Here is a 17,139-nt window from a genome sequence, read left to right on the forward strand (position 1 = left end):
AGGGGGGGCAAGCCACGCATCCTGCCCTTTTTTCACTAAGAATAATGTCAACAGGTCCCCAAGGCTCCATGCCACCCAACGCTCCTCAGCATCAGGTTCAAAACTGTGGTAAACCCACAGACCACGAAATTGACCATGTTGCCCGCGTCCAAGCACAGCTCAGGGGCACGGGGCAGTCTCAGGCTGAGCGGCCGTCCCCACCAGCCCTCCAGAGCTTCTCGTCCCCCAGGATGGAGCTCTGACCCTCCACACCAGCTCCTGTCCCCCGAGCCCGGCTCCCGCCCCCCAGCCTGGCTCCTGTCCCCCCAGCCTGGCTCCTGTCCCCCGAGCCCGGCTCCCACCACGCTGCTTCTCTGTGGCTCTGAGACTTCAGGGATCCCCTGGGGTGGAGGCTGCCAGGTGTCCCTTGGGTATGGCTTGTGTCACTGAGCACCGTGTCCCAGGTCTGTCACGGGCAGCAGGCATTGGGTGCCCTTCCGCTAAGACCGAGGGACACCCGTGTGTGGCTGGCCGCACCCTGAGCCCCACTTTGGTGGGGGTGTCGGCCTCTCCACCCCGTGGCTGCGACCTGGACGTGCTCCCTGGAGACCCCACCAGCTCTCACGGGTGGGCCCAGCAGTAGACTCGGAGGCGACTCCGCGTCCAGCTGTGGAGGAACCACGGCTCGGTTCCCCAGCAGCCGCCCCATGTCCCCTTCCCACTGGCCACATTAAAAATCCCGATTTGTTCCTGCACCTCAAAGGAGCCATCACGATTTGTCCTTCCCTGAGGTCACACGGTGACCAGACTGCGAGTCTCGAAAGCCCGAGTTGTGCCCCAGCGCTGCAGGAAGCAGGCTTTATGTGCATCCGCTCCCCATAGTTACATTTTGGTCTCTGCTCAGAATATATTTTTGCAACCTGGACATTAATCATCGAAATGCATCCAAGATTTGGGGTGAGGCTCAGTGGTAGAGCTCACCTGGCCATGAGTGAAGCCCAGGGTGCATCTCCAGCACCATTTAAAAAAAAAAAAAAGGTATCTGTGGCAATCTATATGTATATATCGTACCAGGAATTGAACCCAGGGGTGCTGAACTACTGAGCCACAGCCCCAGCCCTTTTTTAAATATTTTTTTTAGTTGTAGATGTTTGTTTTGATGTGGTGCCGAGGATTGAACCCAATGCCTCACTTGTGCTAGTTCTCAACCACTGAGCCCCAGCCCCAGCCCTTTTTTTATATATTTTATTTAGAGACAGCGTCTCACTGAGTTGCTCAGTGCCTTGCCATTGCAGAGGCTGGCCTTGAACTCAGGATCCTCCTGCCTCAGCCTCAAGAGCTGCTGGGATGAGAGGCGTGCACCACCATGCTTGGCTCCTCTGCTTATTTTTATAAATAAAGTTTTTAAAAAAAATATTCATTTTTTAGGTGTAGATGGACACAACACCATACCTTTATTTTCATGTGGTGCTGAGGATCGAACCCGGGTCCCGCCCGTGCTAGGCGAGCGCTCTACCTACGAGCCACAGTCCCAGCCCCATCAATAAAGTTGTATTGACGTGGCGGCACACCCCTGGGTCACCAGTCACTGGTGACTGCATTTCTGCGGTGGTGGCCGAGGGGCGCAGTCGGAACAGACTGCCTGGGGCTTGAAGCTGGGAGCTCGCATTCGGGGCCCTTCACAGGGAACGACTGTGGAGCTGGATGTGGGCCCTGCCTCCCGAGCATCCGGGGCCTGGTGATGGAGGGTCCTGCCCAATCGCTGGTGGCAAAACCCATCAGCCAAGCGCCCCTCTGTGCAGAGGCTGGACTCGACAGCGGAACTGACCCTCCCACTCGGGGTCTGGCAGGCGAGGCGCGGGGCCAGGTGGCCGCCCAGCGGCGGGCTGGGGGCTCCTTATTGCTCTGCAGCCCCGGGCGGGCAGCCAAAGCACAGGATCCTTTCTCTGCCCCAAACTAGAGGGCTGGGGTGCGGCTCCCGCTGAGCACCGTCTCGCATGTGCAGAGTCCCGGGCTCCAGCCCAGCACAGAGAGCGCGAGAGGGTCCCTCCCCAGCAAGAACCCACCGGGAAGCAGGCCGCGCCCACCTGGGCTTCTTTCTTTCAGGTACGAAGAGGAAAGACTCAGAGCGCGGAGAGAGAGGTGTGTGCAGAGCCCTGAGGGGCTGCCGGGCGGGGGCTGCCGGCGGGGGAGGCATGGGCTGTCATTCCAGGGGTGGCCTACTGGTCCACGCTGGGCTCAGGACAGGGCCTGCTGGTGGGCCAGGTGGGGTCCTCGCTCCCCCACGCAGCCACAGGGTGGCTTTAGGGAAGTTCTTGGATGCACCTTGGAGGGTGTCCTGGGAAGCGGGGAGGGTGCCCCGAGCGCAGGACCCTGGCTGCCCTGGGGCTGAGCCCTCCCTCTGCACAGCAGCGTGCACAGACTTCCAGGGGTGTTTCAGCCCTTCCCACTTACACAGAGCTGCTGGATGCTTTCACAACCGCCGAGAGTTGCTCAGAGAGGGTAAGGCACCTGCCCGAGGACCCACAGCAAGTCCATGAGAGAGCTGGGGCTCTTGGTGGGTCATGAAGGCTCAGGGAAAGCAGAGGTGAATATGACAGTCCTGGACCAAATAGCAGAGGACAGAGACACCTCCCTGGGTGAGGGAAGGACCCCAGGGAGGAGTGCCCTGGGCAGATGGACTGTCCAGGAGCACTCTGGTGCCTGTCGTGCAGGGGAGGTTCTCCCCTCCCGCCTCTCTCCTCCCGCCTGTCCTTGTCGTGATTAACAGACACAACATAAAACGGACCCCCGCCCCTGTCCAGGGGCACGGCTCAGGGCATGGGGCAGACCCCGGGCCACGCACCGTCCCCCTCCCTCTCCAGGGCTCTCCGTCTCCCCAGGCTGAAGCTCTGGCCCCTCCACACCAGCTGGGGCCTCCCCCTCCCCCGTCTCAATGGCTCCAAGGCTCGGGCACTCCCAGGAGAGGGTCCCTGTGGCTGGCTCTCAGTGGACACCACGTCCCAGGTCCAGTAGCAGGGGTGGCAGGTAGCAGGTGCCACCCCCTCCTCACGCCCCTCACCTGGGCACGAGGGCTGTCCACCTCCCTGCAGTCCACTCCTCTGAGCATGTCCCCACAGTGGGACTGTGGCCCCTGAGGCCCCTCCTGCCTCCTCTCCCCTGCCACAGCCACCAGCGCTGAGCCGCCAGCTCCTGGCCTGCCCACAGTGCTGTCCACCTGTCCTTGCCCCTGACCTTCCCCTGTGAACTGTGCTGCCCGGTCCTCAACTGAGACATGGACAGGCAGACAGCAGGTGCCACAGCGTCTGTGGAATAGCCACCCAGAGCCCGCCCCAAGCCAGGGCCCAGGGTCCTCCACCCCGGTGCCCCCAGGCCCACTTCTAGGGCTGCCCATGACCAGGACACGCCCCTACTGGACGGCAGTGACCCGTCTCCACCCCGGGCCCAGCACGACCACCCTGAACCGTCCCCAGGCCACACAGCCCGGGCCACACAGCCCGCTGGCCCACCTCGTCACCTGGCGCTCTCTGTCCACAGCGCGAGGCCGCAGCCAGAGTTCCTCCTGCCCAGGCCTGAGGAGAGGGCAGAGGCAGCGTCGGAGGAGGACAGGTAAGTGTGCAGGTGGCCACGGGGCGACAGGTGACACCCAGGGGCTGCTGGCCCCCAGCGCCTGGCCCAGCCTAGGGACCGGCCGCAGGGCCCCGAGGCTCTTTCCAGATGGTCCCCCAGTGCCACAGGAGCCAAGCCCGGTGACGGGCACACGCGTTTCTGGGGACCGCTGACAGTGACCTTGGTGTGTAGCAAGTTAAGGTAGCTCCCTGGTCACCTGTTCCGCGTCTTCTGTCCTCGGGGCTTCCCAAGGTCAGGGCCTCCGACAGGGACCGTCCCCTCCTTGTCCCTCCATCAGCACACACCAGGAGACCAAGTTCTGCTCTCAGAGAAGGTTCTAGAAGGTGACCTTGTCAACGTCCTGGTGCATAGACGCAGCCTCCCCAGGCTTGTGAGCCCCGAGCAGCTTTAGGGGACTCCTGGCAGCGGTGAGGGGCCTGGCTCATCTGTCACCCGGCAGGTGACACCTCTCTGTACCAGACCAAGGCCAGGCAGAGTCAGTCCCCGCGGGCCCCAGTCCTGACCAGACAGGTAAATGGCACCGAGTCTCCTTTCTCCCACAGGCCTGACCTGGTCACCGAGGATCAGGAAACGAGGTGGGTGTGACGCTGGGTGGTTGGTGACCTTTTCCGAGCATTCCGAGTGGAGCCCAGCCTTGGGACAGTGCACCATGGCTTACTGGGGGCGAGGGGTGCTGCCCCGGGAGTGCGGGGCAGTGGTCACCCAAGCCCGTCACCCTGCCCTGTACCGCAGGGGTGCAGTCACACGGGCTGGTTGCTCGTGACCAGGTGACATCACCGACCTGTACCCTTATGAGTCCTTCTTTTGCCTTTTTATACTTTTAAACGTGTCCTCATCTTCAAAATCCCCAGAGAGTGTCTGGTGGACAGTTGATGATGTTGAAGGAAGGAGGACAGACAGATGGATAGGGATAGGCGGGTGGTCAGTGGGTGGGTGGGTGGGTAGGGGGTGGAGGATGGTGGGAGGGTGGGTGGACACCTCCGTCCAGTCTGGACGAGGACCGCAGTCCCTGGGACCTGTTCTTCCACTCGGGCACCAGGAGGGAGGCTCCTGTCAAAGCCACATGGGTGGGTGGCAGGTGACATGGTGGGTGGCAGGTGACCTGCCGTGAAGAGCAGAAGCCACTCCTGCTGGACAGGCTCTGGGCTGGACCCCACACTGGGGAAGGGCCTTCTCCACTTAGCTGTCCTGTGTGTGTCCCCAGCATGTCCTGAGGCGGCTGAGCGTGGAGAAGACAAAGAAGATTCCAGATGCCAAGAAACCCGTCAGACGCCCTGCAGCCCGGACCTGCGCGCCCGTCCCTGTCCCCGGCCGTCCCTGTCCCCACCATCTCTGAGCCCCAGCCTCTTTTCAGCTGCTTCAAAACATTTTATTTTATTTTTTTAAAAACGAGGCCATGCTAGAGTGTCCGGAGAAGGTCCGGCTCTCGGCTCTTCCCGCTTCCAGAGGGCCCTGGTGACCCCTGCCCCTGCCCCAGGCCCTGAGGCTACAGGACACCTCTTGCTGTCCTAGCTGGCCCTGGCCAGTGCTGGGCACAGGTGGAGGTCCCTCTGTCCACCCGGCTCCCTGTTTTGTCCGGTGCCCTTCCTTTTGGAACGTGGCCCCCGAGGGCCAGGCCTGGGCGTCGCCTGACCTCAGCCTCACTTCACACCCCTGGATTGTCATTCGCCTTGCCCCTGTCACCTCCAAGGACACCCCCTCTCCCTGGGAGACACTGAGCTGATGGCATGAGTGAGACGGCTGCCGACAAGCCTGGTCCAGCGGCAAAACCCACCGGCCTCCACCAGAACCCGCTCACGCCCTGTAACTGGATCGCCACGCCACGGGCACCCAGCCAGGACCTCCTTCCAAGGGGACAAGACCCCCGGGCCAGGTGGGGACACCCCACAGGCTTCCCACGAGGACAGAGAAGCCAGCTGTGGGCCAGGCGGGTTCTGGAAGTGCAGACCTGGGAGAGGAGGCTGCAGGAGGAGGCCTGAAGATGGTGGGAAATAAGTCCCAGGTGCTGAGCGGGGGGCACCCTGTTCCCAGCTCGGACCTGGTCCTCCTCCAGGGAGGACGGACAGACCTGCCAGGGCCAGGCCTCAGGAGGGTCCGTAAGCCCAGGACCCGCAGTGTCTGCTGTCTGCGCAAAGTGGCCCCCAGTGGCCCTCCAGGCCGTGTCTCTGTCCCCGATGAACCCAAGCAAAAGTCCAGCAGGCACCTCCGCAGTGGGCGCGTCAGCAAGTGCCATCGATGTCCAGGTGATCTGGCCCGGTGGAATGTCCGGCGGGTGTGGACCTGGCCCAGCAGGGGCATGTCTGGTTACTCCCACATTGTCCGGGGCACCGTGGTGGTCACGGCCGCTCGGCGGGGCTGCACAACGAGGTGCCATGTGGGACGACGGAGTTTCTGAGGGGCGATGGGCCTGGGAGCCCGTCACCAGCGACTGTGCTGTGCCGGGGACACTCCTGGGGGACACCCACTTCTGACCTAGGGAGGCTGGACCCTGGGGGATGGAGAGGTTTAAATCGCCATTTCCTAGGTGTCAGATAAAGGACGAGGACAGTGATGGTGTCCCAGGACAGACATGTCACCTGGGGCCTGAGGTGGCTGCTGCCAGGAGACAGGCCTCTGTCGGCTACCCCCAGACCCTGCTGCCCAGGGCCATCCCTCACTGACCACACAGGGCAGCCCTTCTTCCCACAGCACCTGGTCCCGGGGCTCTGCTGATGGTCCCCGCAAAGCAAGAGCCACAGGAGGCCCGGAAGGCCCCGCGCCCCCACAGCCGGGTGCGTCCCCACAGCCTGGGCAGGACAGCGCAGGCCCTTCCGGGAGGCCCCGGCAGATGCCACGCAGCCACCACGGCTCAGTCCGGATGACCAGGGCAGGCTGCCTGCGGCGACTCTCCTTGCCCATCAGGACCGTGACCCCCAAGCCTCGTCCTCACTGAAGACCGGGTTCTCCCCCAGTGGGACGAAGGAGCCAGGGACAGAACGGGCCCGTTCTACCCTCCCACAACCAGTGCCTACAGCGGCGGGCGACGGCGTGAGGGAGGCCCATCCGCCTCCAGGGGCCCGGGCTCTGCCCAGTGCACCCACCGCCCCTCGGATCACCAGCAGCCACAGGCGAGTGGCCGAAGACCCCTCCCGGCCACAGCAGACCCTCCAGAGGGAAGAAGGCCCGGAGAGCGGGAGGCCGCATCTCCGGGGCCCCCTGTGGCCAGGTGAGTCTGGACGGCCCGGGCGCAGGCCCTGTCCAGGACACGCCGCCCGGACCTGGGCCTGGCGGTGGAGCTGCGTCTGGGGAGCGGCGTGGCTGAGAGGCAGTGGACCCAGGCCTCCTCGTCAGGGGACGTTGGCTTCCTCTCTTGTGACCCGAGAGTGGCAGTTCGCACGTGCACCCTCTGAAGGCGAGTTTTGTGATTCTTGACCACAGAAGTGACCGTGATCCTGTCGTGATGTGAAGACGCCATCTCCATGCGCTGGGGGGTGTGGGACATAATAAACTCTCACCTAGAAGGGAGGGCTGGCCTGTGTGTGTCCAGAGGGAAGGTGGGGCGGTGCAGGGGCCGGGGGAGGGAGGAGCCCCCGAAGTCAGCTCCCTCGGCTTCTGCTCTCTTGCCCATCCGCAGGGCGGCCCCGAGGTGCACCCAGGGCCCCCGGCTCTGCTCTCTGTGACGCCAGGTGCTTTCTGGCCCCAAGGCTCTCTGGAAGGAAACCGATTCAGTGGGTGAAAAAACAATCACAGGTTTGGTGAGGTGGCCACACCTGTCACCCCAACCGTGCCGGAGGCTGAGGCAGGAGGATGCAAGTTGGAGGCAGCCTCCGCCTCCGCCACTTAGTGAGACTCTGTCTCAGAATAAAGTAAAAAGGGCTGGGGTCGGGTGCAGTGGCGCACGCCTCTCATCCCAGTGGCTTGGGAGGCTGAGACAGGAGGTGCTCAGCAACTCCGTGAGACCCTGTCTCTAAATAAAATACAAAATGGGCTGGGATGGGGCTCAGGGGTCAAGGGCCCCTGAGCTCAATCCCTGGTACCAAAAAAAAAAAAAGGCTGGGCACAAGCTCAGCAATGGAGCGCTTGCCTAGCATGTGTGAGGCCCTCGTTCCATCCCCAGCACCAAAAATAATGATGATAAATACGGTAGCCAACATGGGTAGCAGCCTACGATCCGTCTCACACAGCCCCCGTGTGACTGAGAGGAGGAACGAGGCAGGGAGAGATGACACGGTTTGCCCAGGGTCACACGCACGGTGAGGAGTGAGTCTGGGGCCTGACCCTCTCCCACCTCCAGTGGCCGTCCCCTTCCTCAGTGGGCAGTCCTGAGGCCTGGCGTCTGCTGGCTGCAGGTCCAGGACCCTGGGTGACAGAGGTACCGAGGCAGCAGTCACACATCTCTGCCAGGTAGGGGGTGGGGACAGGCAGTGTGGGCTCACCCTGATGAGCATCCTGGGATGCTGGGTGAAAAGTCCCCTGGAGGGCTGGCATTGCTGGGTCAGCTGCGGGTGCCCGGCAGCAGGTGGGGGGCTGCAGGGGTGGGGGGCCGCCCAGGACCAGGCCTGGAGGCAGGACGGGCTGGGGGAGCCCGCAGAGCAAGGTGGAGAGGGGCCCCGCGGGGGGCCTGAGCGTCAGCCAAGCTCAGGACTAGGCTGGTTTTGTAATTGAGGTGAGAGTCACTCAACATGAAAGTGACCCTTTTTTGTACCCGGGATTGAACGCAGGGGAGCTCCACCCTCGAAGCTCTTACTTGGAGGCAGGGCCTCGATAAGTTGCTGAGGCCGGCCTTGAACTTGTGATCCTTGTGCCTCAGCCTCCCAAGTGGCTGGGATGAAGGCGTGTGCCACGGTGCCAGGCAGAATCAACCCCGGGAGCACGTGCAGTGGCACTGAGAACCTGCACAACATGCAGCCATCTAGTTCTGGAACGTTCTCACCCCTCCAAAAGGGGCTTTGGGCCTTGGTTGCCAGGTGGCAGCTGGGCAGGGTGTCGGTCACCTCTGAACTGCAGCAGGTGCCCAGTGGGCAGCTCTGCTCCTTCATGACCAGCACCCTGCGAGCCGCCCTGTTCTGAGAGTGCCCACGGCCCAGCTCCCAGGCACAAGAGAGGGCCAGGGTCCTTCGGGGGTGGTTTGGGTTGTGGTTTTGTTCTTTGTGGCGCTGGGGGTGGAAGCCGGGGCTTTGTGCAGGGGTGGGAGGGACTGGGAGCCTGGGAAGCCAGGCCAGGTCCCCGTGAGCTGCCATGGCCCTGGCAGGACGAGGTCGGGAGGGCCAGGCCTGGCTGAGCTGGGAGCCCAGCAGCCAGGAAGCTGGGCCGTCTCTGGCTGTAGGCTGGAGTTCAGGGTCTCCGTGATGGGAGGCAGGGTAGTGGAGGACTAGACTGGACATGAGTCATGGTGTCCGTCACGGTGACGACTCTCGCCAGGAGGGCTCATGGCTCATGATAACTGACAAGAATTTGGTGGGATGCGGTCTTCAGTCAGGTCCGCCCAGCGCGCAGGACAGGAGATGCCCACGTGGGCCTCCGCCCCTCTCGCTGGCCTTTCCGCTGCGCCTCCCAGAGCGCCACCCTCCAGCTCCGGTGGACCTGCGCTCTGCCCGTTACTCCTACAGGTCTGGCTCAATCCTTTGTGGGGGACCCCAACAGTGACACTGCTACAAGTGACCTCCCACCCAGGGCTGCAAACCAGAGTGCAGGGTGGGCAGAGGCGGGCCCCTCCTGCCTCTCCCGGCTGCTGGGGACTTCTGGCATCCACTAGCCTGTGGACACATCACTACTGTCCCCACCTCCACTGTTACCTGTCCTCCGTATCTGCCAAGCTTTCCTCTTATAAAGCGCCTTGTGATGACAGCTAAGACTCAACCTGGGGGTGGCCATGTCTGTCATCCCAGGAGGCTGGGGCAGGAGGACCATAAGGTCAAGCCCAGCCTGGGCAACTCAGCGAGATCCTGTCTCCAAAAAAAACTGGGGTGTGGGTCGGTGGCGGAGCACTTGCCCAGCGTGTTGAGGTCCTGGGCTCCGGGCAGCATCAAGGGGAAAAAACGTAGGAAGGTCAACACCAGCTTCCCCAGCGCAGGTGTGCCCAGCTCGGCGCAGGCCCGAGAACCCTGCAGCTGCTGAAAACACTTCTCTTCTCCTCCGTGTCCTGTTGTCCTGCCCTGCCTCCAACAGCAGCCCGCGGTCGGTGGGCGCCGGCTGAGCTCAGAAGCCTTGCGGCCCGTCTCCCACCAGGCACGGTCAGGGGTGTGTCCAGGGAGGGGCGCAGCCACGTTCCCGGTTTCCACACAAAATAGGTCCTTTTCCCTTCTAGGGACCGTGAGGTCAGTAAGGGAAACCCAGCCCGGGTCCAGCAGCGAGACGCCCGGCGGGCTCCCGGGCTCCAAGGGCAGGGAGCTGCCGACCAGGTCGCGCAAAGCCCGGGGCAGGGAGCTGCGCGCTGTCCCATGCGGAGCGCCCCTTTGGCTCCTTCCACGGTCTCCTCTGGTCGTCGTCTGAGACTGCCCATTGTCGTGGCACGGGAGGGCTGGCCTGACCAGGCAGAGCCTCCCGGGTCAGCTGACCTCTGCGTGGTTCGCGGGGCTGAGCGGGAAGCGGCCACCTCGGGCACAGGAAAGGCACCGGTGGCACCTGGGGTCGCCTGGGCCCTGCCTGCGGAAGAGCATGGCTGGCCCCTTCCCCTTGATGACAGTCCCTCCCTCACCGGCCTCCCTGAGCTCCATACAGTTGCTGTGGGGCAGGGCAGGTCCCTCTTGGGCTCCTGGGAGGGTCCACTCCACCTCATCCAAATCCTAGAGTCCCCTTCCTCATCTTCAGAGCCAGACCCAGCCTTTTTATTTTATTTTATTTTATTTTTTACTTTTTCTCCACGTTTTAAAATGGGTGCATCACAGTTCTGCTAATGGTGGGATTTGTCACCCGTCAGCACACCAGCCCGCCTTTCCCACCCTCCTGCCATCTCCACCCGCTGCCCCTGACTGGCAGGAAAAGGTCCCAGGACCTCGACATTCACACAGCACTTAACCGCTGGGAAGTGATCAGCCCGGGCACACTCAGAGCCTTCTCGGTGGGACCAGCCCCGTGTGGGCTGCAGGGCCGGGCACCACTGGGCAGCTCCCACCAGGACCGGGAAGCAGAGGGAGAAAGCAGGGAGCCACAGGCCCACCGTCCACTCCCAGGTGGCCCCCGGGGAAAGGCTCCACCACCTCCCAATAGTGCCCAGCCGAAGACCAGGCCCCCTACCGGCCTCTGGGGACATTCCAGACCCTGTGGTCTGGGCCAGGGTGGGGCTGTCTGGCCCTGTGGGCCCTCCGGGCCGTCCACACATGGAAGGTGGCAGGCTGTGCCCTCAGGCAGACCTCTGTGGGGCTCGGTGCCCAGCCTGACCTTGTGCTTAGGCTCCGTTCCAGCAAGAACCCGCCAGGTGGGTCCAGCCAGGATCCCCCTGGGCCTCTGACGCCCCCTCCCCCAGCTGGGCCCCCATGCCCCCCCCTGCTGGGCAGGAGCCCACTGGAATCTGCTGGAACTATTCTGCCCTCCTCACTGCCTCCTGCCCCCAACTCCCTCCTGGGCTCTGAACCCCCCTTTTCCCTCTGTTGGGTCTAGGGGTCTCCCCCCTCCCCTCCCTGGCAGCGGTGGCCTGGGGGGGGGGCGGGGGTTGACGCCGAGCTGCCCCTGCTCTTCTTGGTTCTGCTTTTTATTTTGAGCCGGGGTCTGAGAAGCGCTGAGGCTGGCCTCCAGTCCTGGGCATGGCCCCTGCGCCCGGCCTCGCCTGCTGAAGAAGAGTCTGGCCGGAGGCGCGGGATCAGCAGGGTGAGGCGTGGCCCCGTGTCCTGCTGGCCGGGGTCTCGTGATTGGCCACGGGATCCCGATGCCCTGGGAAAGGGACAGAGCGGGGAGCAGGCTCGGTTCCCCTTCCTTGGCGTCAGAGAAGCCGGCTTAATGTCAGGGTCAGGCCAGGGGACACACAGCGGCATGATATTTTTAGGGAGGGAAAGTGCGGCGGTGACAGTGCGGCGGCCAGGAGCCGGAGGGGGGCGCGCAGAGGGGACGAGCCCCGCGCGCACCCGCGCAGCCCGCGGCTAATTTAGGCAAAGGCAGCTCGGGGCTATTTCCATCGCGGGGACAGGTGCCGCCGGCCCGCCCGGCCGCCTCCCCCGGGGCGGCCTCCGGGCTGCGGGGCCTATAAAGGCGGCGGGTTTTCTCAATGAAGCCGGGACACGCCGAAGGCAGGTCGTGCCCAGCGGCGCTGCCTGGGAGCCCGCTGCGCTGTCCCCGCCGCGCCGCCCTCTGCCAACATGAAGCTCATCGTGGGCATCGGAGGGTGAGCGCGGCCCTCAGGGGCTGAGGCGGGAGGCCGAGGCGGGAGGCCGGGAGGCTGCTCATGAATGGACCCCAGGTCACCACGAGGCCTGGATCCCCGGGGTCTCTGCGTGGAGGGTGAGCGCCCCAGCAGGTGGCCAGGGGCTGGGTGCAGTGCCCGGGTTTCCCTCTCCAAATATCCTCAGGGTGAAAAGCACAAATCGGTGAGAAAAATAGGAAAAGGTCCCCCAGGGCAGAGCGCTCAGCCATCCCGGTGGGCCTAGGGGCCGCCCAGGTCACTCAGCGAGTGGGAGGAGGCTCTGCGGCCACCCCAGGGGCCAGCGCTGTCTGTGGGCTTTGCCGCCCCCTCCTGACCCTCCTGGGGTCTTTGGACAGGGGCCCTCAGGGCCCGAGCTGATTGAGGACGGCAGTAATCAGTTTGTTGCTGCTTTTAGCATGAGGGGTCCCCCTTCCCGGGAGCCCTCTGCACCCCAACATCCAACCTTATACCTCAACACCCCAGAACAGGGACAGCGGTGCAGACTGTCACTGATTCCCAGAGAAGCCCTGAAATTCACCCCATGGTCCTCAGTCACCCCTGGGAGTCAAGATGACCTGTTGTCTTTGCCACGGGGTGACCCACTGACCCAGTGTCCCCAGGACTGTCCTGGGGTGCTCAGTGCTGAGACCAGGAAACCCCCAGGCACACCAGGACAAGCAGGTCACCCTATTGTGACAATCCCTGCTCCCGTGTCCCCCCAGCACTGGGGTTGGAGCCCAGGGCCCGGCCCATCCTGGGCCAGCACTGTCCCCTGCGCCACACCAGCCTTGTGGAGTGAGGGGGGTCTCCCTGCCTGGCTAGGCTGGCCTGGAACTTGGGTCCTCCCGCCTCAGCTCGGGGGAGGACGGCAGGCCACCGGGCCCGTCGTAGGCCCAGTCTTCCCATTTCTCTCTTCGTGCACTTGGCCACAGACGAGGTGGCCCCGGGATGGTCACAGCCCACTGCCCCCTTCGGGGTTTGGAGTGAGCTGCTAGTGTTTCTGTGGCGAGGGTCTGTCCTTCCCTGGCCCACCTGCCCGGGCCCAGGCCCTGGCCTTGCCGGCTTCTCGGGGACAGGTCCACAGCGCGCTCTCTCCACAGCATGACCAACGGCGGCAAGACCACTCTGGCCAACGGTCTCCACCGCTCACTGCCCAACTGCTGCGTGATCCACCAGGATGACTTCTTTAAGGTAGCCCTCCTGGCCGGGAGGACAGGGCGGGAGCCAGGCCCTGCACCCCACACTCTGCTGCCCGGGGCCCACGCGGGCCACACACAGGTGCAAGTCCTGCCCAGCCTCCAGGTGGCCCTGGGCAGAGAGCTGGGGAGGGGCGCTCTGAGCCCCTGTGGGCCCAGCACCCGCCCCTGCTCGGGGAGCCCCAGGCGGCCCACGGAGAGCGGCGGCCAGCCCAGCCAGGACCACGAGGCTCCGCCACGCACCCTTGACCCCGCCGCACCTCCACATTCCCGTCTGCAGAACGGCCTTGCGGAGGGTGGGGGGAGCGGGGACGGGTGAGGGGACCCACTGGGCCCAGGCAGAGCGGCCGGGCAGAGCGAGCACTGAGCCTGTGGCTCGGGCTCCTCTGTTTCAGCCCCAAGACCAAATAGCGGTTGGGGAGGACGGCTTCAAACAGTGGGACGGTAAGGACGATGCTGCCCCCGTCCCCATGGTCCCCCATGGTCCCTGGGCCCCTGGCCTCCCCTGACCCTGCGCTCTGGTCCCCAGTGCTGGAGTCCCTGGACATGGAGGCCATGCTGAGCACCGTGCAGGCCTGGCTGAGCAACCCTCAGAAGTTCGCCCGCGCCCACGGGGTCAGCGTCCAGCCAGGCGCCCCGGACACCCACATCCTTCTCCTGGAAGGCTTCCTGCTCTACAGCTGCAAGTACGCCCCCACCCTGTTCCCCCAGGGCTGGGCCCACCATAGTTCATTTGACAGACAGAAGACCAAGGAGAGAATCATCTAGAACCTCGGCCTTCTCTGGCAGAGCCACAACCAGGGCTGGACTTTCAGCCTTGCTCTGTGACCTTGGGCAATGCAGCGTACCTCTCTGTGCCCACCTAAATTGAAAGAGTGGGGTGATTCTATCATGAGGGCCTGCCGCAGAGATGCTGGCCAATTCTAGGTCCCTCTCTGACCCCTAAGTTAATGGGTTCAGACCCACCCCAGCCCTCACCACCAGGAAAGTGCCTGGAAGCCACTCACAGGTGCTGGCCATGTCCCCACCCTCTGCCCAGGCCCCTGGTGGACTTGTACAGCCGCAGATACTTCCTGACTGTCCCCTATGAAGAGTGCAAGTGGAGGAGGAGGTGAGTGGCAGGACCTGTCCTGGTCCTTCAGGGGGATGGTCACCAGCCAGAAACTCCTGCTGGTCCTGAGGCCTCCCGGGCCAGCTGCACTGACGGCCCGAACCCAGACCTGGACAGTGCACCTGCCCTGCAGTCCCCGCGTCCTCAGGGCGAACATGCGGGAAGCTGGAGCTTTGCCCTGGGGTCCCCCCTCGGGAGGGCCTGGGTCCCACCGTGGCCTGGGTCCCACCGTGGCCTGGGTTCGGGGCCCAGGGGTGTACCTGGCCCGCCCTCTGTGACACAGCTGTTGTCTTGTGGCCTCCCGCTGCAGCACCCGCACCTACGCCGTCCCTGATCCTCCGGGCCTCTTTGACGGCCACGTGTGGCCCATGTACCAGAAGTATAAACAAGAGATGGAGGCCAACGGCGTGGACGTGGGTAAGTCCCTGAGCCGGACAAGGCCGGCCCTGCGGGGCTCAGAGCCCAGCCTCTCCCATCCTTCAGCCCTTAAGCCTCTGCATTCCTTTTGGGAAACCTGGAAGTCCCTCCTGAAGTCCTTCCTCAGTCCCTCTTGCCATTGGTCCCCAGTGTGTTCTCCAGCAGCCTGACTCTGCGGTCAGCTGCCTCCCCTGCACGGGTCACCACCCTCCTGGAGTAGTCACCACCCTCCTGGAGTAGCCCCAGGGAGCCGCAGCTCTGATGGTGGCCCTCCCCCCTCAGTGTACCTGGACGGCACGAAGCCGCGTGAGGAGCTGCTCCGCGAGGCCCTGGAGGACATTCAGAACTCGCTCTTGAACCGCGGCTAGGCGCTGCGCGGCCCACAGGAGGCCAGGCCTGCGGAGTCCTGGCGGGGGCCGGCGGCCGACCCTCTGGGCGTCTGTACTGGGGGCGTGGTGCGCGCTTCAGGTGGGGCCCGGGTCAGCCTGGCGCCCTCGCCCCAGCCTGAGGATTAAACCCGTCCTGTTTTGATAATGGGGCAGTGTGTTCTGTTCAAGGGGCCGGGAGGACCCCGGGGCAGTGCCGGGAGCCCTGGCTGCTGATGGTCTCTGCCTGGTGGGAGCCTGGGGCCCCGGGGCCTGTTCCCAATGCCACACTTCCTGTGGACGTCAGCCCACAGCTGGGCTCAGAGCCGGCCAGGGGCCTCCCTTCCCTGGGCAGGGCCAGCTCCTGCCTGTCCTTGTCCCCCCCCGAGGCTAAGCCAATACCTACTTGTAAGGATTAGGCAGAATCTTCCCCCACCCGAAGCCCCCCGTAAAGCCCCCGTAAAGCCACGCTTCCTGCCCCCTCCCCACGGAGCTCACCTGCCCAAGCCCTGGAGCCTTGAACCACTTAGACCCACTCCGCCCGGAACCGGGGCGCAGGCACCCTGAGGAGCAGGGCTTGGCCCCTCGCCCTCTCCAGATGCCATTAGCTCTGCCCAAAGGGTCTGGAAACTGGTGGAGACCAGGGTTGGGGGGGCAGGGGTGAGGTGCCCCTCGAGCTGAGGGTGACACCCAGTGGCCATCTGCAGAAATGCAGACACAGCCCCCTCGGGCCAGAGGCCACCAACCCCTGCAGTCAGACACGTTTGCACAAAGTCAAGAGTGGGGAAAGGAGAGAACCATCACCACATGACCCAGCGAGGCCACTCCTGGACACACGCAGAAGGACAGAAGGGCTGGGGCTTGGGTCGGGGGCAGAGAGCCCTCCCCGCATGCCCAGGCCCTGGGCTCCCTCCCAGCACAGAAGGAAGGAGACATTGGAAACTGGTGTCTCCAGCAAAACCATGCAAGGAGAGTCCCCAGGGGCAGGCAACCAAGCACTGCCGCCCAGGTGGCCACGCACAAGCACTGCCCCCCAGGTGGCCACGCACAGCAGGAGCCAGGTGACGGACCTGAGGACCTGGTGCTCAGTGAGAGCCAACACACAGGCCACAGTGTGTGACCCAGGGACAGGAGAGTCCAGGACAGGGAGTCCAAGACGGGACGTGCATTTGGGGGTGCAGGGCTGGGGAGAGATGGGGAACTGCTCACGGGGCAGGGTCTCCTTTTGGGGTGATAGAAGGTTCTGGAATTGCGTGGTGGTGATGGTGGCACAACCAGATGAACATACTAAAAAAAAAATATTGAAGTACACACATTGAGTGGACACATGACGTGGGAATTAACCATCTTCATACAACCCTTCAGGACATCCTTCAGGACTTGACAAACCAAAAACCGAGCACACGGTGTGACTCGTGTTTTGCTCAATGGTATTTTCAACTTTTAGGGTAAATCAAATAACAGTACATTGCACTCACGCTAATAAACCGGGCTCAGGGGTTTGGTGGGTGGGTGGATCTGAAGGTTTTGCTGTCCTGGGGTGGAGCCCTGGCCACAGGCACGCTGGGCAAGAACCTGGCACTGAGCCACATCCCAGCCCTTTTTATTTCTTATTTTGAGACAGAATCTTGCTAAGTTGCTGAGGCTGGCCTTGAACTTGCGATCCTCCTGCCTCAGCCTCCCACACAGCTGGGGTGGCACGTGTGGCCACCCCACCTAGATGCAGTTTTGTTATTTATTTTTTATTTACTTATTTTTCATGAGCGGTGCTGGGAATCAAACCCAGGGCTTCACAGGTGCTTGGCAAGTTCTCTACCACCGAGCTACTGGCTTTACATTTTTAAATGATCAAGGGAAAAAATTTTTTTTAAAAAATTGAAATTTCCAACACATGCAAATTAGATGGAATTCAAATTTCAGAGCCTATAAATAAAGTTTTATTGGAACAGACCCACAGGAGCCGACTGTTACTATGACAACCAGACTCTCTGCTCTACAGGGTCAAAACCACTGACCACCTGCCTCTCTGACCGCTGGGAGGGTATGTGAAACCCAGCGCCCGGGGCCACCGCCGCGGCAGCCCCAGGGGAAGGCAGTTGGGAGTGGCCTGGAGAAGGGGACCTGGGG

At 63.3% G+C, this 17,139-nt stretch overlaps 2 protein-coding genes across 8 annotated transcripts in view; both read left to right on the forward strand.

The window, feature by feature from the left end:
- The window catches only part of Atcay (ATCAY kinesin light chain interacting caytaxin), a 29,090-nt gene extending 21,981 nt beyond the window's left edge, over positions 1-7,109 (forward strand). For 2 of the 5 annotated variants that reach the window (XM_078033707.1, XM_078033711.1), the window contains 5 exons: positions 2,086-2,121; positions 2,438-2,481; positions 3,517-3,588; positions 4,152-4,184; positions 4,814-7,109. In XM_078033707.1, the coding sequence (XP_077889833.1) occupies positions 2,086-2,121; positions 2,438-2,481; positions 3,517-3,588; positions 4,152-4,184; positions 4,814-4,995 (367 nt within the window). In that variant the 3' untranslated portion in view covers positions 4,996-7,109. The other 3 variants (XM_078033708.1, XM_005332033.4, XM_040291128.2) reach the window with 3 other exon arrangements.
- Positions 7,110-8,787: 1,678 nt separating this feature from the next.
- On the forward strand, positions 8,788-15,181 carry Nmrk2 (nicotinamide riboside kinase 2). 3 transcript variants are annotated; one of them, XM_040291136.2, is made up of 7 exons: positions 8,788-11,394; positions 13,024-13,114; positions 13,515-13,563; positions 13,649-13,805; positions 14,159-14,230; positions 14,541-14,647; positions 14,930-15,181. In XM_040291136.2, exons 2-7 carry the CDS (start codon positions 13,025-13,027, stop codon positions 15,013-15,015), a joined length of 561 nt encoding a protein of 186 aa, XP_040147070.2. In that variant the 5' UTR covers positions 8,788-11,394; position 13,024; the 3' UTR covers positions 15,016-15,181. The 3 variants fall into 3 exon arrangements, with proteins under 3 accessions (XP_040147070.2, XP_077889851.1, XP_005332091.2); XM_078033725.1 differs by lacking the exons at positions 8,788-11,394; positions 14,930-15,181 and adding exons at positions 11,410-11,905; positions 14,798-14,924; XM_005332034.5 differs by lacking the exon at positions 8,788-11,394 and adding an exon at positions 11,413-11,905.
- The last annotated feature ends 1,958 nt before the right edge of the window (positions 15,182-17,139 follow it).

Source organism: Ictidomys tridecemlineatus, chromosome 2 (genome assembly GCF_052094955.1).
Source record: "Ictidomys tridecemlineatus isolate mIctTri1 chromosome 2, mIctTri1.hap1, whole genome shotgun sequence".
NCBI classification, from domain to species: domain Eukaryota; kingdom Metazoa; phylum Chordata; class Mammalia; order Rodentia; family Sciuridae; genus Ictidomys; species Ictidomys tridecemlineatus.

Excerpts from the sequence above, each read along its gene's own strand:
- Nmrk2 (XM_005332034.5), top strand. The coding sequence starts at position 11,880 with ATGAAGCTCATCGTGGGCATCGGAGG. Across the intron at positions 13,115-13,514 it reads ACCAGGATGACTTCTTTAAG|CCCCAAGACCAAATAGCGGT; the intron begins GTAGCCCTCCTG and ends CCTCTGTTTCAG. Across the intron at positions 14,231-14,540 it reads GAGTGCAAGTGGAGGAGGAG|CACCCGCACCTACGCCGTCC; the intron begins GTGAGTGGCAGG and ends CTCCCGCTGCAG.